This window comes from Chelonus insularis, unplaced genomic scaffold (assembly GCF_013357705.1).
Source record: "Chelonus insularis isolate UGA/USDA-ARS -01 unplaced genomic scaffold, ASM1335770v1 contig_3_pilon, whole genome shotgun sequence".
Classification (NCBI taxonomy): Eukaryota; Metazoa; Arthropoda; class Insecta; order Hymenoptera; family Braconidae; genus Chelonus; species Chelonus insularis.
Genome location: NW_023276556.1, coordinates 1,018,342 through 1,045,775, shown reverse-complemented (window position 1 = coordinate 1,045,775; position 27,434 = coordinate 1,018,342). Strand labels below are relative to the sequence as shown.

The following is a 27,434-nucleotide window of genomic DNA, read 5'->3' as shown; positions in this document are numbered from 1 at the left end:
CTTTCACTGCGCACACGGCGCCACGTTTCATCGAGCGAATTACCGCGGGCAACAGAGAAGACAGGATGATATTGCTGGATGATAGACTGAGACAATAGAATCATGAAGGCGTTGCTATTCCACGGCCTTTAACCATATCCAGCAGATGTCGTCCCTTTTACAGATCTTGAGGGGCCTGGCGGTGATACCACGGGTGTTTCCCTTAAGATCAACGCCCCGAAACGCCCCTCGCCAGCCCTCCAACTTCTCTCACCAGCAGACGATCCGCGACAACCAAGTGGACAACCAGCGACGGACGTACCACGCTCCGTTCTATTATCGCGTACACGTTTGAACCCGGTTTTCGTTGCTCCAGTCTTGATCAATCGTTTCTGGAGCCTGCATGTGGACGTCAGTGAGTTTCATTCAGGTGTTGAATCTATTGTGATTCATGATTTATTTAAAAGACTGTTGTGAAGTGCTAAATTACTCTTAAAACACTCAATAACAGTGATCTCACAAAAACAAAAATACTTCAATCCACTTAATTTTGTTCATTTATTGATTTTAGCCATTTATTTACTAATCCTATTAGAAACGTGAATTAAAAATAGTGATTGGTATGCTGCAAGTGTTGTTAATGCAAATAATATATATAAAACATGTGACTGAAGTGAAGATACTCAACTAAATTATATCAATTGTTAAAAATAATAATATCTAATTGTGGATTAATTTAAAAAAAAAAAAACAATCCTTATCAATGATTAACGAAGATGAGAATAATTCTGGTATTGCTAAAACAATGATAGTCGGTATGGAGGTTGAAGAGCATTTTAGTTTAAGAGTATCTCATCTAGATGATGATAGTGATAGAAAGATCGAACGAAATAAAAAAGAGGAATCCGAGTCTGATTGTGAGAGTGAGACAAGTGAAGTCCTGAGCGTCGGCAGTGAGCCAACGCCCGCGGCCGATAACTTGGTAGTTGAGATCAAAGACTGTGAAATGAGTTATTCGCCACCAAATCCGTCTTCCAGGTTGGAAAACAGGACTGAAGCTATCACGAATTCTGTCAGCTTGTCGTCGTCAAGAACACCATCTCCATCACCATCGAGTGGTTCAGCTAGCAATCAACCTCAAAGTCCTCAAAGTTTATGCAGTCTTCAACAACAACCATCTCCAACAACATCAGTAAGATCTCCAGCATCATCAAATGCCACAGCATCATCTCCCAGCCAGACAGATGTCATTCATGATGCTGCCATTGTCTCCAGGTACCCGATGACTTCACTTCATCAACAACACTTGTTGTCCAGGTATTCTAGAGATTCTGATCATCTAGCAGACTACTCATCAAGCACCAGAGTGCCTCCTCTTGGTCTGAACCATGAAGTTAATTATCCTCCTCAGAGGCTTCACATTAGCAATGTTCCCATGGTAACAAGACTCTCTCTATCGCCACCATCATCAGTTCCAAGCCTTCAAGCAACCCCTTCTATTTTTCGTCCAACATGTCGAGATCCACGAGAATCATCTCTTCTTCTTCATCCAGTACATCTGGCCAGTTCTCATCCTCTTCTGCAAAATACTCCCCAAACTCACGCGACGGCGTCTCTTTTTCACCACCACCAGCAACATCATCCACATAAGGAGAATCAACACATAGACCAACATCGATTGTCACTTAATAAAATGCTCCAAAACTTATCAACGAGGGAAAATAAAAGCCCATCGCCGGTTAATCCCGATGATGAAGAGGCTCGTGGATCTCTTACTGGAAACAGTTTGCAAAATAATAGTCATCATCATCATCATCATCGAAATAATACAAATAATAATGATCTGCAGGGAAACTTGAAATTCAGCATAGATAATATATTAAAAGCTGATTTTGGTAGAAGGATAACTGATCCGATATCATTAAAGAAATCTAGACCGAAAAAAGTTGCTCAAAAACCGATTGATCTCACCAAAGACTTTTTGGAATCTTCGTCGGAAGGTTCTGATAAGACGTCGGAATCAACCAGTAGTAACACATCGACAGGAATACCTATGGATACATCCACAAATAATGGTAGTGCCCAAAGTACACCTGCTGCTGATTCTTCCAAACAGATGCTCTGGCCAGCGTGGGTTTACTGCACTCGATATTCGGACCGGCCGTCTTCTGGTGAGTTTAAAATTCATAATAAAACTTCCAAAACAATAAAATTATTTTACCAAGTTGTAAATATTAAGAGAAACCATTTTCCTGCTGTGTTGAAGTGGTTTAATTGATTTATGTGGATGATAATTAATATCTTATTAGTATCTCATTGATTAATGGTTATTAAATATACGTGTAATTAAGTAGAGATGATGAATAACGTGATTGAACTTGAGTTTAAGGAAATATTATTATAAAGAAAATTAATTTACCTCCCTACTGTATCTGCTCAATATGCTGTCTGTTTGAAACCCACATTGTACCACATTGTAGATATTGTTTATCTTTAATTATTTTCTAAAACAACTAATCATAACTACTAATTCGTTTATGACTATAATGGCTTTTCATTTCAAATGGGGATCTTTTATTGTGTTTGTGCAATTAACACTCTACATTTATTATGGCTTTGCTATCATACAAGAATTTAAAGTCGATCGTAGCCGCTTGAAGTGATATAATAACCGGAATAATGGAAAAGTTAAATTGATATTTTATAACGAAAGTGCAATTTCAATTTAATGTCTTAATAAACATAAACAAACATTTATTTTTTATCTTTTAAAATATTTTTTATCGTTCGGCTATTTCGATGCCTTTTATCAAAAAAAAAAAAATTGTTCAAGAGTTCAATGCTCCTAAATATTATTTATTCATGTATTTTATCAACCATATCGTTTTAAATAATAAAAAATGTATAAAATCAATTCAAAAAAATGTTAGATGCCAGCGATATTGTTATTGTGTTAAAAAATATTTATATTTACTTGAAAAATATTACAAACTATTTTAAAAACTGAATGTAGATTAAACAATATATATTAAAAAGTTGAAGTAAAAGTAAATAATGAACGTATGGGTTGGAAAAAAAATTTACTCCAAAAAAAGGTTACATTAAAAGGTCAATATAAAGCAATAAAAGCAAAGCAGATCTCGTTAAAATCTGATCTAAAAAAAAAGACGCTCATTATCATACATGATAACAAAGTTGAGTGTATATATTAGCATGTTTTAACAAACGAGATGCACGTTAAACATGTTCTTCTATAAGTTTATTATAGAAGTGAATTCTTAGAATTCTTGTATACGAAGCCAGAGGGATATGTATAACATCCGATTTTCTCATAACAGTCTAATATTTAATTGAGCAAAAGATCGTGTCATGTTTGAAAGTGTTAATCGTGATTATTTTGTTGCTGTTGATGTGTAAGTCAAGAAATATATAGTAAGCGAGAAGAAACGAGACACGAAAGCCAGGACAGAAGTGAACCTGTCGTCGGGTCGTGACGCGACAACAAGCGAAGCCTTTGCATGGTTCGGTTTACGAGTTAGTATAAACGACTTCAAGTTAAGAGAGTAGGTGGTAGGTGTGTAACGATCCTGCTTGAAAGGAAGCCTAAACATGTGTGGGCCTACAAAAGAGAGTAGGAACTTATTCTTTTACAGACACGTGGTCACAATAAAAGAACACACTTGGTAAAAACGTCACACATTCTGTCAACAATTTGAATATAAACTTCAATACTTGACATGTAGAAACACTAAATCAACTTTAGTGTATGCCAATCGGTAATAAGATCGGAGAAAAAGCGTTCAAGTAATAATTTATCGTAATTGATTCATGATTTCCTCGCTAACTTTTATACGGTTACATATATATTATCGATATTATGAAATTTAGTCAACAACCATCAAGAAACCATCATGACTGTTCTAGTTTAAACTGTTAACGCTTGTAATTGATAATCATGACCCAACTGTGCTTTCTTATAACCTAAATTTATAATTAATCACCTTTAGTCAGATATTTCATATGATTCATGGTTATTTTGATTTATTTAGATTTTCGATTGAAGTAAATAGATTATAAAACTCAAACTAAAATCAAAACTTTAAATTTGTTGAAAGAATTACTTAGCAAATAACAAAAAATTATTCTTTAAAAAATTATTCCTCTTTTCCTTACTTAGTCCTTCAATAAATTTATTCAAATATATATATATATATATATAGCAAAATTAAATACTCTAATGATTTTATTTTATAATCATTTGCAGTGCAGTATTATTTATTGTCGTTTGAAGAACAATAAAAATATATTCAGAATAAAAAATTTGATGTAAAACCTCCTATTTAGCAATAATCACTTAACAACTGAATAAAATATTACTTAATAATTTTTATTATTATTAATAGTGCATAAAAGTTATTTATTGAAATGTTTTGTGGAATAAAAAGATTGAAATACATGTAAATTATTAAGAATTGTTATTCTAATGGACGATAAATTTTAATAAAGCAATTTTTATTAAAAAAAAAAAAAAAAATACAGATGTTGGAGGATATCAAAATGATCTTTGCAACGATTTAACAATGAAAATGTTTGTCTTGAATAATTAAAAAGAAACATTGAAACATAAAATTGTATAACGCTCGTATGCCGGTTTAGTTGAAACGCGAAAACGGTTAACGAGCTGATCTCTATTACTGCAGCCAACGTCTCCCGCAGTTTCATCGCTCATTGCAATCAGGATGAACGACTGCTTCGCAGACAAGTCGTCGTCTCTCCGTTTACGGTCGTATCGTAGAGAGATACTTTCAACCGAAGATGTCTACGCAGACATACGTTTGCGTAATCAAACTCTCTGCAAAAATAAGTTGAGGAATAGATAAAGATACAAAAAACGATTCTATTTTTTTTTTTTTAAATCAATCCAATTACGTAATTACTCCGTAAATGAATTGAATCTACCATGAAATAATCTCGAAATCACTAATATGGAGCATGAAATAACTTGTTTAATATTCATCTATTTATAGGAAGAATGATAATAAAAGATGTTTACATTCATTATAATTAATAAAAACTCTTCCTATTAACTAATTTGTTTAAATAAATATTTCTTTCTTTTATTATTTTTTTTTTTTAATTATCAATACATGAATATCTCAGTTAAATAATTCATAAATAAGATTTTTAATATTTTTTCTTTTTTGAAAATGACAGTTTAATTAAATAAATTTTCATTGCAATTAGGTTCACTTTAATTCAGTTAACAGCAACCAATAAAAGAAGTTGTTTTTTCATTTTTAGAATTTTACGGAATTTATAATTGTCGAAGTAGAGGTAAGCACCCCTTTTCCGTAGGATTTAAAATTTGTTAAAAGTAACAATTGTTACCATTTGTGCTCCATTTTGTGAATAGAAATAACTGTGATACAATTAAAATTTATAATAGTTGGAATAGAGAAATATTAAAGATTTATATGTGTAAAAAAATAAAAAAGTAGTGACATAAAATCATGTTTGTTTTGACTTTTCTCTGATGAGTTTAACAGAAAAAAAATAACATGAAAGCAATAGATTAAGCTATTACCGACATTAAAGTCTTAGCAATTTTTTATACGCAATATATACAGTACATAAAGTTTCAAAATAGATTTATTTTTTTTTTTACTAAACATTTAAAAGATAAATTCAAATAAAGTTTGTGTCATGATGAGTATCGAATTACCTTAATGATGGGAGATATCTAGAAAAAATAATTTTAGAAAATTTACATTATTAAAAAATAGCAAATATACTTGAGGATACATTTTTGAGGTAACATCAATGTTATATAAAATCATTATAAAAATTTATAGAGATTTTTATTATGTCTACATCGAAAATTTAATTGAAATATATGATTTTTAATGGTTATTGGTAGCAATTTTAATCAATAAAACCTTTTGCCTTAAAATTCAGCTGAAATCAAATAAAATGAAAAAAAAAACACTTGAAGATAAATTATTTCCAGTTGAGTTTTATATATACATGTTATGCCAGGAATTCAATTGCCTCGATAAAGGATACCAGAGAAGGGTTGTTTTAATAAATTTACATTTCTAAAAATAGTCAATTTCCTTGAGAACTCATTTTAAAGCAATATAAATGTTACATTGAATAGTTAAAAAAATTAATAAACATTTTTATTTAATAGAAAAATTTTTTATTGAATTATATACGATTGGTTCAACTTCAACTACTTATATAGTAGCCATGTAACATGAAAATATAACTGAAATATTTTAAAAATCTTCGAAGAAACTCGTAATGCGTATACTTTAGTGTATGTAGTATGAGTGAATAGGAAGCTTTTTCCTCATGAGCTTCTCCAAACAAAAAAAAAGAGAAACTTACGATATGCGCGGTTCGCGTGTGCTGCATCTACAGCAAAGAGGCGTGACGCTATTCTTCACCTGTCTTCCAATGCTGCTAATTATTATCGAACATATATAATATTTAGATGGCAGCAGCTTCCAAAAAATTCATAAAAATTTGTGTTTTTCTTTCGGTGTCTCATTCGTTAAATTCAATTCTTATTTTACCTTATTATTCATTGATCTTTATCATCGTCGCTAATTATATAATTATTTTATCATTGTCATGTCATTCAAAAAGTGATTATTTAATTATTACGTTTCTTCTTTACAATTATGACTTTTGTTAATATGGTTACATGAGTGTGAAGTTAGACTGTTATTATTGAATTAATTTTTTCTTGAAGAATAATTGAGTTTACGTCTTGATCTACAAAGATTAGTTCTATTACAAAAAACATAATTACATTTATAACAATAGGGTAAACAATTAAGATAATTATTTTTCATCATAAAAATCTATTGCATTATTAAATATTAATTAAGAGATTGTCTGTTGGTTAATAATTTCACGTAAAAAAAATTAATACTCTTCTAGATCATAACAAATAATTTATCTACGATGAATGATAAATTTATTTATGACTAGTTTATTATTAAAGATACATTTGTGATATTTATTTAAACAATTGTGTCAATAATTATAACCTGTGTAGAATGATTCTTTGAAATAACAAATTCCGAATAATATTACTATTATATCTACGAATATTACATTTAAAATTTACATGACAAAAAAAAATAATCCATCAAATATAAAAATATTATTCAACCTACATGTTGACACATTCTATAACCCCAAAGCCATTAGTCCTATCTCATAATTTATTCAAAAATGATGAAAATATTTATAAACATATCAAAGTAACAAGTCTCAGTATTATCAACTTGTTAAACAATAAAATTCGTCACAAGCTTGTGCCAAGTTCCGGTTTCTTCCTGCATCTGTCCGTCCATAAGTCAGTTTCAAAGTCTTTTCCCGTGGCGATCAGAATGCGACAGGTTCCAAGAGACCTAACAGTCTGCGAAGCAAGCACACACAGATCCGTCGACGTTTTTTGTGTTACCCCAGCTCTCGTTTGCCCTGGGGCTATTCTTGAAAGAGTCCAGCTCGTCTTCACGGGTCTCTCGACGTCGATCTCCATTCTCGTCTCCGCCATCAGAACTGCCTACTGTACTGCTTGATCGTCCATCCTGCGGATTATGTCTTCCGCGAACAATAAACCTTATAAACTCGGAGGTCATTGATTCTTCTTCTTCATTGAATTCATTGATAAATTCAACTACCAACAGTATCATCACTTGATTCATTTTTATTTGACAGTTTTATGCTTTTATTTAGAATTGTTTTTCGTAAATTATGTCTGATTTAGCTGGTTTTTGACATTTTTTATAAATTGTATTCAAAGGAATTAATCTTGAATGATCACTTGAGTATCTTGGTAGTTTTTATTTTTCACAGAAGGAATATTACTGATAATAGCTTTATTTAATGATCATCTTCAACACATAGTTATAAAGTAATTTAACAGGAATAAAAATGATTACTTCAATTTTTGTTTCGTGTAATTCATTAATAATTATATGACAGAGTAAAAGTAATAATTAGATTAATTAAAAATGTTGCACTGTAAATCAACTAGCCATCAAAAGTTGAATATTCAGTTATTACTTTGATAAATCAAAGTCTAGGAGAAAGAAAAAAAAAGAAAAATCCAACAAGTTAGAGCTAGTTATCTCGACTCTTTTATTTCCATCGAATTTACTGATAAATTAGACTACCAACCATCATCACTTGATTTATTTTTATCTGATTATATTTTATCTGAGATTCAGTGGAAGAAAATTGGATAAAACGTAGCTTTGCTATACAATCTTACATGATAAATAACAGACGTCATTAAACGAGTTACATTTTTCACTGTTACTCTCAAGCTTCATCGTATGCATTCATTATAATTATTATTCAATTAATCATACAAGCAGGCATCAGAAGCATTTACTAGCTGCGAGTAGAAGACTGATATCAAGAATCATATTTCTTGTTTATATTTATACCTGGCAGATAAAAAAATTTTTTTGTTGTCACTACTGTTTATATCTACAACGTATGAGATATTAATACGACATTCTTGGCAGTGAGAGTCACACGAGGCTTAGTATTGTCTTGTTGAAGCTGATAGAGCGATTTGGTTAGGACGTTTGGTTCAAGTATAGGCTGTCTGTCGACTTTTAACCTGAATGAAACCAGTCTGCGGCTGACAGTGCAAACAGACCCACAATTTTCTCAATGACCCCAGTACTTAAGCAAAGTAACCGTTGCGGTAACGGAGCCACACGGCTGGCGATTAGCTGAAGAACACTCTCGTCTTGAAGAGATCAACCTGCGAGCGGTGATCAGTTTAACGGCAGCGCAACAACAATTTCTTTACTCGTCTCCTACTTCTTCTTCTTCTCAGTCTCATCTACATCATAGCAGCTCTCAATATGCATCTCGCGCACATTTGTAACAAATGGCCGTAGCAAATCACCCCTCTATACAACCTCTTTCTCTCTCATTTTCATTATAGTTCACATCTCACTCTTCCCTTGGTAAATTTTTTTTCTTTCAAATGAATGTGCTCAATCGTCCAAGTAATTACTTACTCTAAAGTCGTATCAAATTCTCGCGATGAAAACTTTTCTTAGTGTCATTTCATTACTTCTACAGCAATGAAGGAAGAGATCCTGGAGGGTGTCGATATGTTGCGCTTCGCCGCGTTGCAATTGCCTACCATTCATCTTAAGCTTCTCTTCTATTGTGGAACGTCGTTCCGCGTGCCACAGTGAATCGACTCTCTTATATCCGATATATACTACATAATGCGAGAATCTTTGCATTCAGCTTTCCTGTGTACTTGTCACGAAACGAAAAGCTATTGCTAATTTTTTTTTATTGTGTGTTAATTAGTTGCAAAAAGAAATATTTTAAATTGCATGAAAACCTGGAAAATTTTTTTTTCTTCCGAGTCAGCTGTTAATTGTATGGATAATTTTTTGAGATATCAATTAATTATACGACGTTTTTAGTTTAATTGGTGATGTGAAAAATAATGATAAAATGTAATGAAAATAATTATTATTGAATGTTGCAAAAATTTTTTCTTAAATTCTGTTAATATTTAACGAAAGAGTAACGTTTTTTCGCAACCAATTCAAAGCCATCATGACAATCCATCGTGAAATTATCAACAATTAACAATTACCCAAGCATGACTGGAGAAAAACAGCTGGTCATCATTACCATTCCAACAAAATTCTTAAAATACACAACTTCTGTACATGCATGAAATAATCGTTGAATTTTCATCCCACTTATCTCTCATGTTCCTAAATTTTTTCGTCGCCACCCTAATTGTCTCCTGTGTTTCTGTCTTTCTCTCCAACTGACACTAGTCCGTCTAACCACTGCTCGGAATTCACAAGAGTAAATTGAGAGATATTTCGAAGATCGTGCCGGGAAGCAACGTTACACTCACATACATACGTGAATGTAATAGCAACATATCCATAAAGTTCACATGTGTTTTTGATATCTGTACGAATACATGTATGATTGGCTCGTATGCATTTATGTGTCGACGTACGTGAACGAAAGGAGTATGTGGAAGTGATAGGTGAGTGTTGGTATATGTGTCTCCACATACGTTTTAATAGTGGTGGGGGCACCGGAGAACTTTTTCTGGTGGGGGCTTGAACTCCGCGTGCGGTCCCTTCTTTGACGGACCACCCAAGTTGACCGGCTTACGCTTACTCTGAGTGTGTTGCGAGTGTATCTACATGTCCTGCGTGCACTCTCTACACACGAGGGACTATACAGAACACACCTACGCACCTGTACGTTCTACCCCGCGTGCTACGCCGTCAGCAGGACGAGTGGACGTCCTGTGGATTGCACCAGCTTTGAGAAAACACTAAATTACAAATTGCCTTTTATAATTTTATTTTTATTTAAATAATTATCTTGTTACTTACAAAATTTAACGGGGTAATTATTTATTTGATTGATGGATTTATGAATGTTAGAAAAATACCAAATTTTATTTTTAAGCGTGAGAAAATATTTACGTGATGCAGTAAATTAAGTTATTATAAAACTTTTTTGTACTGTTATTTTCATGTAATTTTGTAATGTTTATTATGTAAAAGGTGAAAGATATAGTTATTGTTAGAGAACATTTTTCTCTTCATGATGTAAACTCTTCAACACACATTTATTCTTCACAATCAAAATTAATATTAAACGTAAATTAAATTATATTACGTACAAATATTTATTTAATTGAAATTAAAAAATTATTCTAATTGATGAATTAATTGAAATAACAAACTGAAAAATTATTACTCATTAATGATTACGTTTAATTACTGCGCAAGATAATTGTGAGAAATGATTACTAAGCTTCTTAATAATTTATAATGATTATAACATTTGCATAGGAACAAAACAAACGTTTATATTTTATTGTATAGGTTAAAATAAATTGCTTAATTTTCCTCTTAACCTTTCTGCAATATTTGATCGACTGTCAGTTTTATAGATATTGGAAAATGATTTAAATCAAAGGCGCATGATAGATACATTTTAAATGTCATTCTCATCAGTGGCAAGGCTATGAAATTACAGTTAAGAGACCGTAGGTCGAAAGGTATAAATTCGATGCGTTACTACTTTCTGTTCACGCAAAGAGCACGCGGGCGTTGTAAAGTTGCTCGACACCTGTTAAGACTCACTCTTTCTCTAACACAAATATAAAACGAAGCATATAAGAGCCCAAGAGAAAAGGCACGCTATTTCAATCGTAATATTCAAAATTGATTGATTTATTGTCCTCATTCTTTACAGTCAATTCTATCCAGTTTCATTCGCTAACGTAAAATGATTAATAGAGAAAAAGAAAAAAAAAATAGAAATGACTCGATAACTAAAATTGTAGCTGTGCCGATTCTCACGTATTTTTAAATTCAATATTTAAGCTTCATCAAATATGACGCATTAGAGAATTTTATCAATATTTTTGTACATTAATTGTCTGTTTGAAATCATTTTATCAGTTATTATTATTAAATATTTAGTTTCCATATTTTTAAAGTAAACAGTGTATCTAGATATTATATTCCTTTGCTCCAAAAATGTATTAAATATTTTTTTAATGCGGAAATTAATTTTGTCATTTTATTATTGATCTTTGGAATATAAAATCATAAGTTAATGAAAAAAACTTTGATACATAATCACTGATATCTATAATATCAATAAGTAGCCATTTTGAAAAGACGAACGTCATATTAAATCTTAATATTATATTACAGGGAAGTCAAATAAATAAAATTATAAATAAAATTAAATAAAAACTTTATAAATGAAGAGAATAAATCCTGTTTCGTGATAAGTTAATAAACTATTAATAAAAAAATGAATAGCGGTTGGCATATTACTCTAAAATTTAACTCTTTACAGTAATTACAGTGTAGAGAACATGACATTCGACTGTAGCTCAATTACATGCGTATCTAAGATATCAATCAAATGAACAGAGACGTACATGCTCACGGATTATTATATCTATAATCTACTACCTTATTTCTACGCTGCAATTAGTCGACGACGCAAGCACCCATGGATTCATATTCATGAAAATTCATTGTATAAAGATCTTGGTCGTAAGTAGTGAATATGTATGCTTACACTCCCCTTTAATGTCCGCTAGTGAGACCATCATCATCGCACGAGGATATATAAAATGCGTAGGCGAGTCGAACGTGCGCGTTAACAACGATACAGTCGACGACATCGCGTAGGCGATCGTGCTTCAGTATTATGACTTCATTTTGCGATGTCATTTAACGGATAATGCTCTGCAATTGTCGCATTATGAGAAACCATATATACATTTTTTATTAATCTCAACTAGTTTTAACTAATTTGTACGGTCAATTGCTTTTAAATGAATTCATTTTATTGAATTAACTGCCACATAACTTGATCGACAGTTATCCTGTTTAGCATACGGACATCATCCTCATAAAGCCATTGACTTAACATATTTTATGAATTCATTATATTTTTCATTCATTCATATTTCTTAATTACTCCTGTATTTTAGATATTAAAGTTGCATATTTAATTAATCGTATAATCAGATGCTACTTTTGTTACTAACATCGTTTCACTGATAATGATTATGTTGCAGACTATGATTTAGCTGATTCTTGATAAGCATAAAATCAAATGATGTATTATTTCCATTTTTATACGGTTTTTTCTAAATATTAAACTGCACAGACTAATTAATAATGAGCAGATAACATAAAATTAATTGTTCCGAATCTTAAGAGTAGAGTGGAAAACATTTTTTTTTATTTATAAATTAATTTTCATTTGTTTAAAATAAAAAATTATATGAAAATTTATATTAATTAATACTAAATTGAATATCATTTTTAATAATATTCTAATTAATTTTATTAATTTATAAAGATAAATATTACTTTTTACTTATTAGTAGAAGTTAAAATAATTAATATTATAGGAAATGAACTGTAAATCGCATGTAATTATAGTTTACAACTCAATAATTTTCAGCCTTTAATATTCTTTTCTCGAAAATTCTCATAAAATAAAATAGAGATTTAAATAAAATATTACAATAATTAATTGCCTGTCTTGAGAATGACATTCAAGCAATGAAATTGGCGAATATGATGTAAACATAACAGTATAGATAGTTATTTCTAAAGAAGGAAACTCAAATAAATCTTTTCATTTTTTAAAGTCTCTTCTCCATACATACTATTTTGATGATTTGGTTGAATATTGAAAAATTAAAAGCAAATAATTTATGAGTCGTTTGAAGTAAACGATGACTTGGTATGCTATCCTCTAAATTATGACTCCCTTAACTAGACTTGAGTTACGACGAACTACAAGCGTTCTTCGTTCTCGTAATCTTTCTCTCTTTGATACTCTCTCTTGGACCACCTCTTCGGCTCGTTATACCGACTTCTCGCTTCATGTACGTTTACTTCAAAAGCTTCATATTTTTGCTTACAACTTTTCCGCGAAGATTACCACTGATTCAAAGGCACTGTCAATCATTGACCATTTTAAAATAATATCCTTATAAAAAAAATTCGTAAGTAAAAGAAGAAATGATCTTCTGTAAAAATGAAGACAAATTGTGAAAATTAATTAGCGATAGTTAAAAATATAACTGCATAACAAGATGTAGTGAAAAATGAAATTTTTTTCGCAAGCATAATTGGAGCTGAAAAGAGGAGACGATAAAGCAAAGAAGGAATTGAAACTGCAATGACAAAAACGTTTTATCGTACTGTTGCAACTTTTTGAGTGGCTATAATTGTCACTCACTTGTATAGTTACATTACAGTTAATTAAGTACGTTTAATTAAAGTTTGTAACTCGCGATATAATCTAATATTGAACTTATTTCACTTCTCAATCGTTGTTTAGTAGGCCATAAATTTTTCCGAGTAATCGTGTCGATGAATACTAATAATTCTCATTTGATTGCTACTAAAGAAATAAAATATATCGTCTACTAATAAAACTATTTTCTTCGTTTTAATTACAGAGAGTCATTTTCTCAAGAGAATGTTATCCAAGCTACTATACAAATATAATATTACATATAAATAAATATACAACACAATTACATGTACCAAATTGGTATGACTAGATATCTAGCACGTATCTAGTCGATATAGTCACGCGTTGAAATCAATTGATAATATGTCTCGTTGAAGGAAGAAAGAGACTCTGATCAATGTTTCTTGAGATTTAATAGCCTTAGGCGACCGCATAACGATCTTACAGCGCCATGTGTGTCGATTCTCGGAAGATATAATGGCATCCCGTAAGCGAAGGAAACGAGGGCGAGGATGTATAAAAGGCAATTGCCCGTTGTACTTTTATGGTACAACATACAGAGTAGTCACATAGTAGGTGACTCGCATTACTTTTGCTTGCGCCAACCGTTTTCTATGTGACGTCATGTGTCTTTCTGTCTTTATCTTCATCTCTTTCTTCCCTCCTTCTCATCTCGACCATTATCATTTACGAGCTCTACAAATGAATTACTCGAGGACGCAGTCCACTCAACAGTAGAACTTACAAAACACATACCAACCCGCTTCAAATACGTATCAATTAACAGCTTCAAACAACATCCGTTTTATTTTCTTACAATCCCATATACACTTCTTGCTTACTTTTCTCTATTCTTTCTTTTTTTTCTCATCATCTTTATCATTCATCTAACATACATTTATGTGTAATTTAATCATTCAAATGTACTAGGGAAAACAAATGATTCTGATGAAAAAAAACCAGTAATTGATTGCAGGAAATTTTTAAATCCTTATGATAAATATGTTTTTTATCGGTTTTGTAAAAAATTTATGTTTATTTAATTAGTGGGAGCTTCACTTTGAACTATTTTGTCCCATCATTAATATACAGGTAATCATGTAATATACATATACATGAGAATTTTAAATATGTACTTATAAGGAGAACCAATTTTTCAAGAAGGAAATATCATAATTAATTGTATGAAATATTTTCTTAATTAAGTTTAACGTTAAATGACAGTGTAATTTCTCTTTAAAAGCTTATCATTTAACACAGTTTCATTTTAAGTAAATGAAAAATTTTTTAAATAGACATAATAAATTATAAATAAATATTATACCATTTTTGGGATTAAGTGAATACAAAATTGTTACAGGAATGGAAGAAGTTTAAAATTTTATTTTTATAAAATAAATTTAGTAATAAAAATGAGTGTGGCAAGCAAATCTATCAAAATGATTTTTTTCTTCCATACATTAATAAAATTCTGAATACTTTCAAAGTCAAACTCACTCTCTAGTCTCTCAAACAAGAAACCTACTGAAAAGAAAGAAAAAAAAATCCTCGCCAAAGGCATTTTGCTGATGGGTAGAAGGTTAATCATCATTAAGAATCCTACTCTTTTGCCGTCACATATATCCATGCATTCCCAGTAATGATTGCATGCGTTTTATTGATGAAAGTCAAAACTTAAGTGTCAATTGTGTTAAAAGTGTTCAAGAGCTAATGGCAATCGAAACGATTGACACAATACATTGGCGAAAGTGACGAAGGAAGTAAGAATGGATGAAGCGATATAGTTTTCGGGGAGCCACAGAGCCTAATGTATGCCAGTGGGCTAGCACGGTGGTCTCGCGGCACAGTGTGGGTGGTCCGCCTCCCTTCACCCTCTTAGTCGCTCTTTCTCTCTTTTGCCACGGGCGTAGCTTAGCTATATGTGCACTACATGCGCTCTATAAACGTTACATGAGCTCCTGGTCGTTTTCTAATACCCTATCGACTACTGCACTTTACGTTCATATCTAATTTTCCCACTATACTTCGACTTTATCAACGCTCCAGTTCATACACTTCTCAGGTACATCTTGTTCTCCATTTGCTCGACGTGTCTGACACTCCTTGCACCATGATATGCCCATGATATAACATCTTGATATATATCTCCAAGATACTATCATTTTTTCATCAAAATACCGATTAATTTGCTTTAAGAGGATTACTTTTTTTTCTACTTATAACATTTAAACATTTTTCTTTTTTTTTTATGACTTCTATTGTATTTTATTTTATTTGTTAAAAATATTTACCTTTTGATAGAAAAGAAAGATAATTGATGAAAAAATGCCATTGTGAAGAAAAATGTTGAATGATTGAAAATAAAATGGAATATTTTGATTGTGGTGTTTGAAATGAAAGAAAATCTTTTGTCAGAAGGTATTTTATTTGATTGAATAAGAAAACATTAAAAAACGGCTTTATTAAAAAGTAATAGGCAATAAAAATGCGTTACTCAATGCAGTAAGCTACATTAGCATAGTGTTTTGAAGAAAACTGACAAAATATTTTTAAAAATGAATTTTACGACTTTTTCCCAATGTCCCACACTAGAATGAATGATTTTTGACCTGTCTTGTAGCGGGTAATTTAGTTGGAATATGGTATTTAGTCTAAAATGTGTATTTATTTTTTTTCTCACTCAATTCTGTTTCCTACAAGTTGGACATGATTCAGAGAAGAGTCCAGTCGAATCTGATGGGCCAAAAGAATATAACGGGCGCACTGTTGGCTCTTAATGAAGACGTTTCTCTAGGTTAAGAGAAGTTTGACGTTTTTATGGGTCAGGCTTTAGCTTCTCTTTTTTTCCTCTACTCTCTTTCTCTGTAGTAGTTGTCGATTTCGCTCTTTCTGTCCCATCTCTTTCTAGGACTCCCCGCCACGTAAGTCGCAACATCGTACTATCTCGATTTCTTTTCTTCGCTCTCGGTGGCCCGACAAGCGCCGTGCTGAGTCCCGTCCCTTTATTGACGGGTCTATCATCTTACTAATTTCTTAATGGGAGATGCTCGACTTTTAAAAACGATCCCAGTACTTGAGAAGTCAACAAAAAATGTTTAAGTATACTCCATATATACGACCAGGTAAACGTTTAATGTCAAAAAAAGATGATTTTTAAATGATAAGTTTAATGTCTATCTGGAGAAAAATCAATTCCTCATGGATCGCAGTTAAAGAGTAAAGGCGAGAGAAGACGACTCCGGTGGTCCATTGAATGAGTGTGAGCGAGTCAGCTTCAACTTCTCTCTATATAACTAACTGACGTCCTTCCTCCCCGCGTGATTATAGAACGTTCCTGAAATATTTCACCTTTCCTCTGTGTGCTATACCTTTACTTCAGTCTTTGGAAGCTACTGATCGACGTGAGCATGAGTGTGGCCCTCATAAAGACGAGATACTGCTGAAGCAACAGGACACAATAAAAATAAAAGAAATAGAGATGATAGATAGGGGGACGCACAGTCTTTAACTCAAATTTGTGGCCGGTTACTGTCTACAGTAGCAGTTTTATGGAGATTGCATTCCAAGTCAAGCCAGAAATATTATTATTAAGAGATCGCTCCATGGGTATGCTGTTAAAGTCATTTTTTATACGGAAAATATTCTTTTTTTAACTCTAAAAAATTGTTTAAGAGCCAAGAAGAAAGGAAACGAAATAGAAAATTATCACGGTGCATATACAGACTCCTAACGCCTGACAAACATACTAACCAATTTATTTCTCTAAGGTCATGCCGTGCTCCCTTGTCACATTATCACGAGACCCGACGAAATATCTTAACTTCAAGAATCGCATTCGTGAACGCACGCTCAAACGAACATTGAGACGGATATACCACCTCGTATACTCAACCGTGCAGTAACATAATATTAACTTATCGCAATGCCACAACGAATATTTTTTTTCTATATCTTAAACGGAATGCGTCATGAAATAATCTTTAAGACGATTATGAGAAGAGTTAAGATTACTTCTTTTTTTCATTCCCCAGCGATGTAATAAAACTAAAAACTCACTAAATCTGTAATGAAAAGTATATTATCGTATGTTATTAGATTATGTCTCAGTGTTGTGAATTCATTTATTGAGTCAGTTTATTTCTCATATACTTGATTTGTTTTTCATTTATTATGCTAAAGAAAAAGTACTTTGAGGGGGATGAATATTTTGCTATACATTTTTGGAGTATCTTTTCACATGCCAAAAATTCTCTAGTGCTACAGAAGCATCTTGATATACATAATCTCTGATAATCGTTACCAGAATTCTCTTTCATACAGACTAAAGATTAAAGAGCTACTAAACTGCTTGCCGAATTTGATATGCATGCATTATACTTAAATTTCATTGAGTTCATTTATCATACTCTGATCACTATCATGTTTAGAATGTCAAATTCATTAAATATTTTTTATTGACAAAATAAATAAGAGTTGATAAGAATACTTTTTCAAAGAACTTGTGAATTAATGCTCCATCATAGAAATATGGTTTTTTTACTTTTTAATTAAAAAGTTTATTATTTAGGCTATATTCTTGTTCCTGGAACATGAGAATTCCTAGAAAGACTAACACGTTTGAATTGAAGTAGATCAGAGTGAAGTTGATCATAAGAAGAGGCAATTAAGATATTTTTGCAATTATTGTGTAATTCAATTTTTACTTCTTTGAATTGTTAAATTATTTAAACAATGTTCCTTTTTAAATTAATTTTAAATGTTGTAAATGTTATTCAATAGAAGAAAGTAAATTAATAATTGAGTTTATGAACAAGCTGTAAATTGGATTGAAAAATTTATGGTTTCACTTTACAATTTTTTTATTAAATTACATTCCAACATGTATCATTACTTCATTCTTCCAAGCTTTCAGTTATTCACTCTTTTTTATAATTAATTTTATTTCAATCTTAATATACCCTAAATGGGTTGAATTCAATTATAAAATCATCATTCTTCCAAAAATTAATCCAACAAATCATTCATTAAAATTATTTCAAGTTTTTCTATTCCTTCTTAACAGAGTCAGCATATATTTTTTAATCAGATTTGATCTATCAGTTTTTAATGATAAAAGAAGCTTTTAGGTATCTCTAAGATGATGATACATCTTGAAAAATTTCAATTTAAATACAACTTGGAGGTGATATATTAACGAAAGACGTCATTCCATTATCAAAGGTGTAGCAAGATTAATCTAAAGGTTTACTGGGGAAGAGCTATTAAGAGTCACATATAAACATAAGATGAGACACGTGTTCAAAGACATCCAGCACACATCACAATACCCTTTCTTCAACAGTTACTACTTCCGCCAATTCTACTCACTAGTAAAGCCTCTACTGTTCTCATCACTCACCAGCAGACAGGGAAGCAGCGACGAATTCTCGAATATTAAATTTATCTTGGTCTTCACTTATATGAGCTACGAAATTAAGTGATTTCCGGCTTAGGAACTACCAAATAATTGTAGGGTATTACTATACCGCAAACGAGTTACATCCCCTTCCCGTCTACCATTTGTACTTGGAATCAATCATTTTGATTTACTCCATTAATTTATAGACTCCAATTGGCCTATTATGTCAACTTCATTATTAATGGAATATTCATGTAAATAATTACCAATAAAAACAGTTATAATATCAGCTTGGATATTTTTTACTGCAATTTTTTTCTAGCAAATTCGTCATTCATTTTGATACTTTTTATTTTGGTCTATAATGGGATTCAGTCTATAGTCGAAGCAGTAATTATTATTCTTATGGACAAAATTAATAGCCATTGATTGACAATACATTCTTATTAACAATAATATTACACAAAAGAATATTTTTAAAATATTCTTGAATAATAGTTGTTAATAGTTAATATTGTTTTTGGTGATGGTATTTAAAAAAAAGACCGTTGGGCTGATGATTGAAGTCAAAAATGTCATAAACTTGTGGCTAGAGAGATGAAATTTGCAAAAATTGCTAGAAACATCCAGACAATTTAGGACAAACGACATGCGATAAATAGGAACAGTCTTGGTGGTCCCGTTGACGAAACAATGAATTTACTTCATAAATCTCAATTCAGGCCTGCCCACCGCCCAATTAAAAATGATCTTCGAGCGACCACCCTGCCAGCATCCGAGACATTTGCTTACCAGAAGTGATTATTTCTTTCTCTCTCTCTCTTATTCGATCTCACTTCAGACATTTGCTTATATGTGCAAAGAAGTTGAATACACTAGACAAGAATGATAGAATATGACTGATATAAATGACGTTGGGATATCATTGGAATGATGATGATGATAAGAAGAATGAGAAAAAATTTTGCAAGTTTTAACGCATTAAACACGATCTGATATATAAAAATTAGATACAGAATAAATTTAAAATAAAATGTCGGGGTATTAGAGATAATTAATAGCTTAATTTCCACCTTTCAGGAAGCCATTATTTTCAAGGCCTCCAACGATGAGAATTCGCACGCGCATTCGTGAATCCCAAGAGTTCCCATATCGGGTGGCCTAAAAATCCGATCCCTAATGTCATTCCATCAGCTTCCAGCTGAATAAAATTAACAGAAAAAAATAATGGCTAAAAAAAATTAATTAATTATAAAATTAAAAAACTATAAAATAAAATTTGAGTTTTATATTGCGATATACATTCTTTCTATGCTATTATAAATGTGTAGATGTGTTCGTGCGTGACCAAGCTATGTGTCAAGAATTAATAGATTCGTTAGTTCTAAAGTCGATGACAGGACTAATGAATGTGTCAGGGAAAAAAGGTCAAATTGTCACATGTTTCAAAATGAAATAAATTTTTTCCATTTTTATTTTTGTTTTTGCAATCGAAAACAAAATTTTTTTCCCAGCATTTTATATGTATAGCTTTTTTTATGCAACAACATTCCATTAAAATACAAAAATTTTCACTTTTTTTTAAAACAACAAATTTTTCTGCAATAATTAGAAATAATTTAAAAACAATTCAACTGAAAAGAAGTTCAAGTGAATAATAGTTGATAATAAAGATAAAAAATAATGATTTACCAGTCAGTTGATTAATAAATAAATAAAAATTCATATGGATATTTATGATTGAATGTGATGACATAATTAAGCCTGATTGATAGAATGATCTCATGAATGGATGATCTTAAAAAATATTTAATCAAGTTTAAACATATAGAATTAAACTGCATTGTAATATCAAATAATTTTAATCTACATATTTTATCAAAGTATACATCTACTGATTATACTTTGAAGCTATAAAATAAAATCTATTTTTTTTTTCTAACACAATCACTATAATACTACAACCATATTTTCATTTAAGCTTAACTCGATGTATTGGCTGATAGAGAGCCAACATAATATAACTAAATGAATTCATGTATTAATAATAAAGAAGATATAATAATAACTCGCGTGAGTTGTCGATCATTTAGTAAGATGTCATCATACTTTGCTTGGCCACGCGTTACACATAATACAATAATATTAGCTACTAGCTGATGCAGATATCAGTTGAATACTTGAGTTAATAATATACAAGTAAACAGAGTTGAGTAAGAAATCTTTATGCAGATTATGTCGCTTTGGAATTAAAGGATTTGAAATAATATTGAAAATAATACTGAATTAATGTATATGTATATTATACCAACTACATTGACTACAGCAATAAAAAAATAAACCCTCATCAATGTATTCTGTAAGCACATTAGACTCACTCGCGTGTCAAAGTCCAATTATACATATAAACCCGCAACAAGGCAGTTACAGCCCCGGGGGGCTGACATCTCCCTAACATATAGCAAACCCTCGCTCTTTACTTTCTTTTCTGCTTCAACCATTGACAACATTCGAGGCCAATTTTTACCGTAGAAAATAAATTACTCTTGTAGGATTATTAGCAGTTGTTGGATTATTTATTTAGAAATAACAAAAAATCACCAACGAATTTTTTTCAATGTCCTTAACTTCTTTGTTTCATGGACAATCACATTATTCATGTTAATTGTTTTACATTCATTCAGTTAGTTTATCGTCATATTATTTATTTTAAAGCTTTGTCTCTTTTCTAAGAGTAAAAAACACTATAACTCATGGTGAATTAATGATAGTGAATATTTAATGAAAGTGTAGATAAAAGTTACGTTAACTTATTCGACTGTAAAATTATCATCTAGAGAGTATAATCTCGACAGTCATTGGCCTTGCCATATAAGTGATTGGTTATTTTACAGTCATTGACTCACATTGCTATGAGCTAAAGAGAAGATTACAATTATTTCTGTCATTAAAGATAATAGCTGTTACTGTGTTATTGCTGTTATTGACATTTTGTTTTCCATGGGTATAATGATAGAAGTTATTACCAGAGGAGAAAAAGTCATTATCATTGTTTTAAAGCAATAACTACTGAATCAATTATATTACATTAAGTAATGGTTATTTATTTATTTACTTTGCAACTATAAAAATCAAATGAAAATGATTAAAAGTATAAACGTTTATATATCGTGACATACTTTCATGATTATTTTTTTAATCCTAATTTTTACTTTTCATTATGGGGTTTATCTTAATGTACACTTCACTTAAAGATAAATTTTATGATAAATTAATGTATAAAAAAATTTTGCACGAATTACAGACATTTGTACTTTTACTCACTACATTCAAAGAAATAAGAGAGAGAAAATTAGCGAGTGAGCACCACTTATTCGGCCACACAAATACTCGGCGCGGTGGCTCCAATTAAGCAGACAACATTAATTTCAACCACCCGGACTGATTCAATGGTTAAACTGTTTACCACACACAGAATTGAGCTACTAAGTCTAAGAAATAGAATCTTAACTTGTATCTAGGACTGCAGTATACAATTTACTTCATTTTATTATTATTATTTTTCTCGACTGATGATCAGGAATGAATCAGGAGAATATTTTATGGATAATTGACGTAGATTAATTCATTTCACAGCATCACAGGATATATTTTAATGATCAAATTATTTTAATCACAGCAAAGTTATTTTAATTATTGCTGTAAATTGATATTAATGTTGACACATGTATTGAAAAATTATTATAGCAATATTTTTCTGCAAACAAACTTTAAATAAGATTTTCAAGAAAAATATTGAAAAATTTATAATAATTTCTTGAATTAAATAATTATTGAATAAATAAGTAAGTCAAATATATTTTTAATCATCATATTTTATCATTAAACTCAAATCAAACTTCTTGTTTATAGAATAACTTCTCTTTTGAAGTTGTTTACATTATTTTAATATATTTGTTATAAAAAATATTCATCAGTTTTTTTTTTTTTTTTATATTATCATGAAGTAAATTAACACAGATAAAGCTTAATGTAACGATACATACACATAGAAGCTTATATTACCAAAGATAAATTTTATTCTGAGTCTGTGTAGAAGATAACGGTAACTGAAGTTGAAGTTTTGTGAACTCGTGAATGTAAATCTCAATTCTCACACGTGGTCCATCAGAACGGAAGGAACGAGTGTTTATTGACGTAAACTGAGTGAAATAAAAATACAGCACGAGTGGTTGTAGATGTTGGACAAGTATCTATATATAAGAGAAATAAACTTCCTGATGTCAAAAGTGCATAAAGCAGTTAAAGAGTGCAGCCAAAGAGTTTGAGTAATCGATAGAGTTGCAGAAAAAAAACGAGTCAGGAGGTCAATCGTAGGTCAGGCTAATGAACCAGCCGGGCGTCATTCGACCGTGCGAATCATTTTGATAGTTCATTTTTTTCCTCTCATTCCTTTTAGACCGGTGATTAGCTAGACGCCAAGCTTCGAACGGGGAATTCAATTTATACTTTTATGAGTTGTTTCTACGCCCCTAATAGGCTCATAAAGGCGGCTAAGATACAACTGACTTTAACGACGAATTCAGTAAAATTATAATAATAATCATAATAAAATTGGGATAAGTAAATAAATCTGGAAAGTTGAGGATCATAATCTTTACATCGTATACATCAAAATTAATGGTGAAATGCTTTAACAAGCAAGGAATTTAATTTGTGTTAATAAAAATTAATATTTTTTATACTTGCTAATATTTCTGTAAAAATAAGTCAATTTAAAATACATCAAATCATAATAAATAATATTATGTAAAAAAATATTGCATATTGAAAAAAGATAATTTGATGAATTTTAAAAATATTATGATGAAAAACTTAATCATCAAAAATGCCTTGAAAATTATTAATCATTTTCTTCATATTTCAACTTGAAAGAGTTGTCTTCTTTCTTGAATTTCCACTTTGTTGTCACTACAAAATATTTTTTCCCATGTGATTGAAAAATAAAATTATGAATGAAACCTGCAAGTCAACATATCATTATTATACAAAATAATCAAGAAAAATTGAAAGATATATTATTTACATCCATTTTGAATGTGTCCAAATGAATGTACCTAAAGACTTAAAATTTGAGTGATAATAAATTTCATTGACATTTATTAATTGCTGGTGAAAGTCAAACTATTCATAGATATATCAGGTGGTGACGTAACCACATCCTCAATCATGTTTGGTTGTTCGTGTCACATGATCTCTCAACTAATATTCATCCATGAATATTAGCCCCTTAATATTACCTTCAAGTTTTTTCCTTCTACATGAAATAATAACTTAATTGGTTTCATCAGTATTATTATTAACCAATAAATTAATGGATTTCAATTGAATGTTTTATCTAACACTTAATAATTTTATATATATATACATAACTACACTTTTTTAAATGTAAAATGAACCGCGAGATATTTATTAATAATATTAAAAGGTATGATTTTTAATAGCTGTATATTTTTTTTTGTTCTCAGGACGAAGTAAGTAGCTACTTCCTCACACGTCTGATGGGCTGATCTTATACGGACTGATGAGTCGACTCTACTGAACGTGAGCCTTTTCGAAACGAAAAACATTTATGCATCAGTTTCTTACCTTTTTTTTTAACAAAAAGAAACTAAGTATTAGTATTAACATCCCACAATGATTGAAAAGAGTAAAAAAAATACTTGTAAAATATGAGGATATTATTTTGAGTATATTTCGAGAATTCGAAAAAATGGCTAGATTTTTGAAAGAACTTGAGTTTTAATTACTATCTCTTCTACTCAGTTAATTGCTTTAAACTTTATTTTATATTTAAAAAGAATTCTAAATTTTTTTATATTTGATTCATTTGAATGTTTAAATAATTGAAGCTATAACTATTATTCAGTGACAATAATTTCAACCATAGAGCGTAAAACATAAATATAACTAGTTAATCATTATCCGAAGTTCAAAGGAAAAAATTCAGTTTTATTAAATAAATAAAGCAGTAGCATAGTAGTTATAAAAGCCCATAATTTAATCGATCGATAAATCATTCGGTTGCTAAGAAGTAGGTAATACAGTTAAAAAAAATTTTAAAAATAAATTTTTGAATTAAATTCATTCAATTTGGTTAATATTCTTTTCTAAATAATCATTTTTTTAATAAGAATTTTCTGATAATTTATTAAATGTTTTCTTACGTGTTAGAATTTTAAATGAAAAAGTTTGTTTACAATGGAAAAAATGATTTAGCAGTATTATCTAGCATCATATAGTTCATAGTAACGTGTAGTTTAACTAAGTCATGATGAAATTAGTGGTTCCAGTGAATACTTCGAGCTTTGGTATGCAAGATACGTCAGTTGTACAGCGTAGCAGTAGGCAAACGTCTTGACGTTATTGGTTTTAAGTCACCCTCGTTTACTTCTCAGTGCAAAGTGAGAAAGGGCGCAATACTTTGCTCAAGTAATTAGACTGTCGTTCGTTATGCCTTGAGTCATTTGCTGACACTTAGTAATACATGCTCATGAATGTATATATAAAGCAAAAAGGAGAAAATAGATGGTAGAAAATTAGTATAAATATACATATAGACAGCAAAGCTTTTCATTTTCGTCTCAGTCTTATATTGATTTGACCTTACGAATAGTCTGAAGAAATGAAGAAGTGTCAAGCGGTCATTAATCATTGCTATACTTTGCCATACTTATAAGTAGGTATTGCATGTTTATGCCCACGATCTGTCAAGCCACTTTATGCTTACAACATTCATTTTAATGTACAACACATACGTGTGTATGTACCTAATAAATTAATCGTATAGAAGTGACATACTCGCAACTACTTTTCGACACAACCTGTTGTTTATTAATTTACCATATTAATTAGCTGATTATATCCTATGCTTATGCACGTTTTCAAGTCCAAGAACACATCAGGAAAAAAGTCTACTATGATTAATAAGTTTGATATTGCGGTTTGCTCTAGAATTTCATGTTAAAAACGGTTTACTTTCGATATAAGAAATTATTCATCTTTGAATAAGGTCATTGATTTTTTTGATTATTTTCTTTCAAAGTCAGATTATCTAGAAACACAAAAATCCTTGTCATTTTCAATTAATTGAATTTGCTAAAGATATCTTTATAACAGTGATTATTTATTATTGCGGTGAAAATAATGACAGAGTAATAATTATTAAAATGATTGACATTAGAAAACAATAGATTGCTTAGTAGACAGTAAAATAAACGCTATTAATTATAGACATGACTGAATTAAATAGAATAATAGCATGAAAAACCAACGCGATAAAATGATTGCTTATTTAATAGATCTATCTCCATCTCATGTAAACAGCGTATAGTAAATTCACGAACATTAGAAAAACCTTGTCACGCAGAGTAATAAAAGCACCGTTAACTGTTTAGCATCGAGTGATATTATTGCGGTTGATACAAATGAATTAATAAATTTTATTACTGGAAATTTAATTATGGGACAATTCGGGATGTTGAAAAAATTAAACTCGAAAAGAACACGAACATTTATGGGCATTTAATGAATGCAATGAGTTAATTTGACAATTTTACGACTCCTTTTGACACTATCCATCGTTTATTAACTCACGAAATAAATGAGCTAACGACGCGATGTTTACGTGTGTCTTCAGGTCCACGAACAAGGAGAGTAAAGAGATCGAGTGAAGGCCGGGCAACAGCAACACCTGAAGAAAAGAGACCACGGACTGCATTTAGTGGAGAACAATTGGCAAGATTGAAACGTGAATTTGCTGAAAATCGTTACCTCACTGAACGAAGACGACAACAATTATCAAAAGACTTGGGACTAAATGAAGCTCAAATAAAAATTTGGTTCCAAAATAAACGAGCGAAAATTAAGAAAGCAAGTGGACAAAAAAATCCTCTGGCGCTTCAACTTATGGCTCAGGGTCTTTACAATCACTCTACAGTGCCACTTAGTAAAGAAGAAGAAGAACAAGCAGCAGAACTCCAAGCCAAGTGACTAATTCGAAAAAGAATATCGTCGATTTATCAATCTGTACAAAGAATTTTAAAAGATACATTTTAATCTTTATAAATATTATGAATATTGCTATATTTAAATTTTACGGTAAATTTTTCGCTGTATTTATTATTGTAAAAACGACAATTCGAGTACAAGTACAATA

General features: G+C 30.7%; 1 protein-coding gene across 1 annotated transcript; it reads left to right on the top strand.

The window, feature by feature from the left end:
- The first annotated feature begins 280 nt into the window (after window positions 1-280).
- LOC118068337 (homeobox protein invected-like) lies at window positions 281-27,434 on the top strand. The gene is made up of 3 exons (XM_035085655.1): window positions 281-2,150; window positions 24,745-24,750; window positions 26,916-27,434. Exons 1-3 carry the CDS (start codon window positions 743-745, stop codon window positions 27,266-27,268), a joined length of 1,767 nt encoding a protein of 588 aa, XP_034941546.1. The 5' UTR covers window positions 281-742; the 3' UTR covers window positions 27,269-27,434.